Source organism: Diabrotica virgifera, chromosome 9, assembly GCF_917563875.1.
Source record: "Diabrotica virgifera virgifera chromosome 9, PGI_DIABVI_V3a".
Classification (NCBI taxonomy): domain Eukaryota; kingdom Metazoa; phylum Arthropoda; class Insecta; order Coleoptera; family Chrysomelidae; genus Diabrotica; species Diabrotica virgifera.
The window spans coordinates 97,006,969-97,013,416 of record NC_065451.1 but is presented as its reverse complement, the minus strand read 5'-3'; the positions used below and the strand labels follow the sequence as shown (position 1 = coordinate 97,013,416).

General features: G+C 40.8%; 1 protein-coding gene across 1 annotated transcript; it reads right to left on the bottom strand.

Annotated features, from left to right (window-relative positions):
* Positions 1–1,439: 1,439 nt before the first annotated feature.
* On the bottom strand, positions 1,440–5,436 carry LOC126891154 (uncharacterized). Its single transcript, XM_050660336.1, has 2 exons — positions 4,570–5,436; positions 1,440–1,481 (listed from the first exon to the last, which is right to left on the bottom strand). The coding sequence occupies exons 1-2, from the start codon at positions 5,434–5,436 to the stop codon at positions 1,440–1,442; spliced, it is 909 nt and encodes a 302-aa protein (XP_050516293.1).
* Between the last annotated feature and the right edge of the window lie 1,012 nt (positions 5,437–6,448).

The window sequence follows — 6,448 nt, the reverse complement described above, 5'->3', positions numbered from 1 at the left end:
ACTTACAGGGACATACTGTATATATACAACTTAAACCTAGGAATATGGAAAATATGAATATAGGATATACCCGGATCAGTAAAATGTACCTACATTAAGCAAGAATCAGATATAATGTACCGTAACCCTACTATATTAATATTATCAAATATGAAGTGAATGATTTATACCCTGAAGTGTGAAATACCTACTTCTTGTAAGTCTACCCGTGGAATTAATTAAGTACAATTAAGATATAATACCCTGTAATAAAATTAATACCTTCGTATAGCGCTATGTTCTGGTGTACAGCGAGGGTAACAGGAAGGAGTTACGTCTGAACAAAGTAGTATGTATAGACACGGTATAGGATAGATGGTATATATAAAAAATAGAGGTTAGAGTACTGACTTCCTCTTCTTGTTCACGGTGTCGTAGGTGGTTTTTCCAGCTGTTATGACTCTGGTGGTATTGGATGTTAGGACAGCCACGAGTCCCAAATTGTGTCCTCAGGAAATTGGCCTACCAAGGAGAGAAAATACACTGTCACTAGGGACTATACGGGACAGTAGAAATACTAGAGGCTATAAGCTTAAGAGGCTATAAGCTATAAGGCTTTAAAGATATTTACCTCTGGTGGTATGTGGCCAACAGATAGGGGTTGTTACCAGGACCTTCCCTTAGCGTCAAGCGATGAAAGACAGCCTAGGAAAGACACAGGGTATTAGTCCAAGTGTCACCAATGGCACGCATTTGTTCACGGCTTAGGCTCCGCCCTTATAACTCTTTGTTTCGGTAGCGATTCTAAACTATAAAAGTGGCGAATCTCTACCGAATCTCTCTCTCAGCCTTCAGTCTTGACGAGCACCTGACGTGCCTCTCGCGGCCTACGCCGTGGCGGCCATGTGGTCTCTTGTACGGACAAGATGTCCGTGTAAATAGAATTCTGTGCTGCAATTCCTATTTTACAACTCTAAAACTGTGTTTTCAATACCTTACTCCCTATTTAAATGTAAGAACGTATACGAGATGAATTCTCAACCCTGAGAAACGCCAAGAAATGGCAAACTAAACACAAACTTTGAAATAAAGATGTCATAAACGACTCAGCCAAACACACAAGTCACAAACCCTATCGATGATAGGGTAATCGTCTACACGGAGGATGGTCTATGGGGCTACATTTTCTGACCAAATTTCCCCGATAGATGATATGGCGCTCAACGAAATTTCGGACTACACCACGTTCCTGATATCCTGAGTAGCTGTTAGCTGTTTTCTGTATGGTATGGTTCCACACACAGCGTGAAACCGAAGTCACCGGCTTCCTGGAGACCATGGAAATCCACGTAGCAACTGCTGAGCATGGAATGTGCCTGGCCTGGCACCCGGCCTCGTCCCGGCTTCCCGCAGGCACGCTCGCCTTGCACTTCTGGATGGTTGATGGGACCCTGGTGCACTTATGGTGGACCGCCGATGGTCTGTGCACCTCCTGCAGGACTCTGGTATCAAAACGTGAGTATTTGAACAATCTTTTATCAGTGATTTGTGTTCTAGGTACTTTATTTTAAATTTTTTGCAACGTTTAAACTCATTTTTTAATAATCTTGATATATTTAACTATTTTGATTCATTTTTAAACACTTAAAAACAATTTTAACGTAAAACTTTACATTTTACTCTTTTTGGTTAATAACCTTTTAATTCAATACTTAACTATCGTAATAACATTTATACATGTTTTAGTTAAATATTGAGAGAGAACTCATCCATTTTTCGCTTTATTTTGAGGTACTGATTAACTTTGAAAGTATTTTACAAGTTCAATTTTAATTTTTTTTAATACACTTCATAGTACTTATTTACTTACTAGCCAACGCCCACCCTTGGCATGTTAGCCATTTGGCGGCGCGCTGACCAGTATAGACGAGCCGTTTATCGTAGGCAATCTTCATCCTCCTCGGGTGGGTCTGTTATCAGGGCTGGGCACTCTGGGAGGTGAGCAGCATCCATCTGGGGCTGATTACATAGTGGACAGTTGTCATTTTCACGGACGCCGATGCGATGTAGATGGGAGGCCAGGTAGTCATGCCCCGTAGTTGTTCTGAACGCGGCTACACTGATGGGTCTCGGCAAGTTGTGAGGGATTAGTGACTCTATTAGGTGGGCCCAAGATTTTCCAGCACCGGCTTGTATTTGCTGGTCTTTTATCTTCGCTTTGATTCCTCTTTTAATGGTGGACTTTGCTGATGTGTACGATTGGAAGCTAGGGGGCTGTGGAAGAGTAGTGCCTTCTTTTGCAAGTTCATCCGCCGCTTCATTCCCTTCAACACCGACATGACTAGGGATCCATTGTAAAGTAATCAGCCACCCTTTTTCCAGCAAGTTCGATAGTTCGACGCGGCAAGATATTGTTTGGGCACAGTCGGTATATCGATTTGTCGACAGGGCGAGTATTGCGGCTTGACAGTCGATGAAGAAGGCAACTTTTTGGGGGTGTTGGAGATTCTCGAGACTTTTAGCGGCTTCGTGTATAGCAGCAATTTCGCCATCATAGTTGGTGAGAGGGGCACCCACAGCTATGGAGCCTTTGGAGAACGTTGAGACATATCCTGCTCCTGTTCTTCCCGAGTCCGGCATCGAGGAGCCATCGCAGTAGATGTGGAGCCACTCATGCGCTGGGTAATTGGTTTGTATCGTCTCTAGGGCGGCTTTCCTTAGGACAATGTCTGACGATTAGTGCTTCGGGTCGTTATGGTTTTCAAGACGCAATTCTGTGTTTGGTAGACAGCGGGCGAGTGTAGTTTGCGCTGGGAAGGGGGCGGCTTTCGACAGGTCAATGTGGTATTTTTCCATGATTTGATTTGCTACTGTAAGCGGAGTGGTTTGTGTTTTAAGACGTGAGGCTGCTTGTCTATATTCGTCCCATTTTTGTGGAAGTATTCGTCTTTGCCTTTCCCAGAAGGTTAACGCGTGTTGCTCTCTGCGGCATTGTATTGGTTCAATACCGGTCTGGGCTTCCATTGATGTAATCGGTGTTGATTTTGGAGCACCGGTGATGACGCGAAGGGCAGTGTTCTGGGCGACTTCAAGCTTGGAGGTGGTGTTTGTAGTCGCAGTTATTGTAGCTTCACTCCCATATTCTAGTATCGGCCGGACATAGGTTTTGTATGTTGCTACCAAGACATCTTGCGTGGCGCCCCATTTTGTTGCTGTGAGACGTTTGAGCAGTCGACATCTCTTTGTGGCTTTCTCTGCAATGTCGTCGATTTGAGGTTTCCACGTCATTTTCTTATCTATGTACACCCCCAGGTATTTTGTTACATCCTCTCTTTCCAGGTCGACTCCTTTGTATGTCAGCTTGACAGCAGTCTGCTTTGTTGAAAGGGTAAGTACTTGATATACGGTTTTGGTTGTACTGACAGTTAGGCAGTTTTTATCCGCCCATTTTTCTAGATTTTTGAGAGCCTGGTTCATTACTCCCTCGAGCGCTTTCAGACTGCTACTTGATGCCCATATTAGGAGGTCATCGGCATACAGGAGGGCATCAACACCAGGTGTCTTTCTAATCATTGCGAGTACATCGTTTATCATTAGGTTGAACAATTGACAGCTGATGACAGCTCCTTGTGGCAGCCCTTGTCTTTGTAGTCTGAATTTGGAACAATGGTTGTGAAATTTGACTCTCTGATACCTTTCACCGAGAAAAGATTTTATCCAATTGAACAGTTTACCGTCAATTCCAGACTTCGCTATCTTGTGTAACAGCAAACCTCTCCATACTGTGTCGTATGCAGCTTTGAGGTCTACTAGCACTGCAACTGTTGACATCTTACGGTGGAAAGCATCCTTGACTTTTTGAGCATACTCGACTACATGGTCCATGGTGTTCCTGTGTTTCCTGAAGCCAGCTTGTGCGTCGTCAATCAGTTCAAGATGGGTTATGGCTCGGTTCAGTCTGTCCAGAACCATTTTTTCGGCTACTTTGCATAAGGAGTTTGTGAGGGATATTGGCCGGTAGCTATCAGTCAGGCTCGGGTCTTTTTGTTTCTTTAGGGTGGGTATGACCTCGCTCTTCCTCCATTGACTTGGGACTCTTGAATTCCATGTTAGGTTAATCAAGCTCAGAATGGTGTTTTTGGCTGCGGCTCCCAGATATTTAAGCATTTCCGGGTACAACTCGTCAATCCCTGCTGCCTTTTTCGTTTTTGTGTCAGAGAGAGCTGCTTCCAGCTCCGATATCAAGAAATCTTCTGTACAGATGTCCTTTATACTTTTGCTCATCCGCCGGGGAGGGGGATAGCGCAACAGTCTTGCTCTCTCCCTCTTATTTATCTTAATATTACTCACTTTTGTGTAGTGTTTACAGAGTTCGTTTGCTATATCGGCATGTGTGGTGAGTTCTCTAGCCATGCCTCTCATTGGCATTTGCTGTTGCTTGTTTCCATCATTGTTTAGCGTAGTAACGAACCTGTGCGCTTTGACGCCCTCTTTTCGGAAGTCGAGCTTAGCAAGGAAGGATTTGAAAGCTTCTCTTTTCCCTGACTTAATGGCTTGATTTAGGATCGCTTGTCTCTTTCGAAGCTCTACACAATCGTTCATTTGCCTGGATTTTTCAGCTTTGCCCCTGGCTTTATTTCTGGCAGCTTTCAATTTGGATAGCGTTGGGGACCAGAAAGTCTTATACCCCTTAATTTGACCTCGCGGTATGCACTCTTTTGCACATCTAAGTATGGCCTCGGTTACTTTCTTTGCTGCTTCTTCTGGTTCTTGTAGTGTTAGTTGAGTAAGGACTTCATCTGTGCATTCCCTGTACTTTTTCCAATTCGCCTTTTTAAAATTCCAGCGCGGGGCGCGATTTTGGGCTTTTTTGTCCTTTGCCAGTTTGCATGTCACTAGCAGAGCGCGGTGACCACAGCCTGCTGCGTCGTCCAGGAGGGTTACACTGGTCTTCCCTGTAATGTGTGGGTGTGTTACGACAAGATCGGGCCTTGATTGACTTCCTCTAAACGATAAGAACGTAGGTGGGGTGTTCACTACATCAAGATAGTTGTTATCCAAAAAGTCCTCGAGGTGTTTCCCAACGTTGGTGGTTCTAGAGTAGCCCCATCTCGTGGATGGACTATTGAAATCTCCAATTATGATGGTACTTGGCTGGATTTGTTGTTCTACCAATTCCAATGCAGGTATATTATCTGGCGGATTGTATAGTAAGAAAAGGGTGACATGTTTCGAGTTTTTCCAGACTTCGACCTGGAACATTTCCAGTTTATCTGTATCCTGCATTTCGTGAATTATGTTAATCTTGCATACTAGAGGGGTTTTGATTCCGATGATAATTCCTGACGCTACTTGTCGACTCCTCTTCAGCACATGGGTTGAATAGCCAACTGTAGGGTAGAGGTGAGGTGTGTCTGTAGCGGCTCCTGCCTCTACAATGACATATATACACTTCATAGTAACAATATTTTTCACATGTTTTGAGTTGTAGTACATTAGAGTACATGTTCTTTACCTTTTTGTTCATGTATTCTGCATCTTACATGCACTTTTAAGCAACTTTCGTCTATACACGTAAATTTGCCCCCTTAGCCGGCAAAATCGCATTTTGCCTACCTTCTTGTGCTCTGTTTACATTTTTGCGATATATCTTGACATATATAGTAACTTTTGATATAATTTAACGTACTTTGATAATATTTTGAATGTTAGAAATACTTCACGTATTTTCAGATACTTTACAAGTACCTAATATATTTTTCAATTTCTATATATATAATATATATATATATATATATATATATATATATATATATATATATATATATATATATATATATAATATTATATATTACTATAATATAATATATTACTTCAAAATTTAACCAATTTTTATCCTTTGTTAAGTGTTTTTGCTAAGAATTTTTATTGTTTTTTATGTTATTCAAAATGTACAACAGCCGTTTACCATTGATATTTTTAATCTTATGTATAGTAACCAACATTTTTTTATAATCTAAATTCTGGTAAGTTACTCATTACTATTTGTTCTTTGATAAATATTCTAATAATTTTTTTTTATCTTATTGCATTGTAGACATTCTTGAAAAAGGAAATAAACATTTCCGAAAGCTCGAATATTAGACAATAGTATACTTTAAAGCCCCAATTTGACTTCAATACCCAAAAAATTTGTGAAATTCGTATTTCCAATCAAGTCAATCAAAATACTACTTGTATATATATATATATATATATATATATATATATATATATATATATATATATATATATATAAAATAATATAAAAGCAATATATAAAATAATAAATAATATAATATCAAACAAATGAAATAGAGAATGTGGAAAAATCCCCTTACGAACAATTCACACATCCACCATTTCGGGCTGGGAAAAATTTTTTGAATAGAATCAAAGATCCAAACACCAGTTCTTAGAAGTGTGTTTC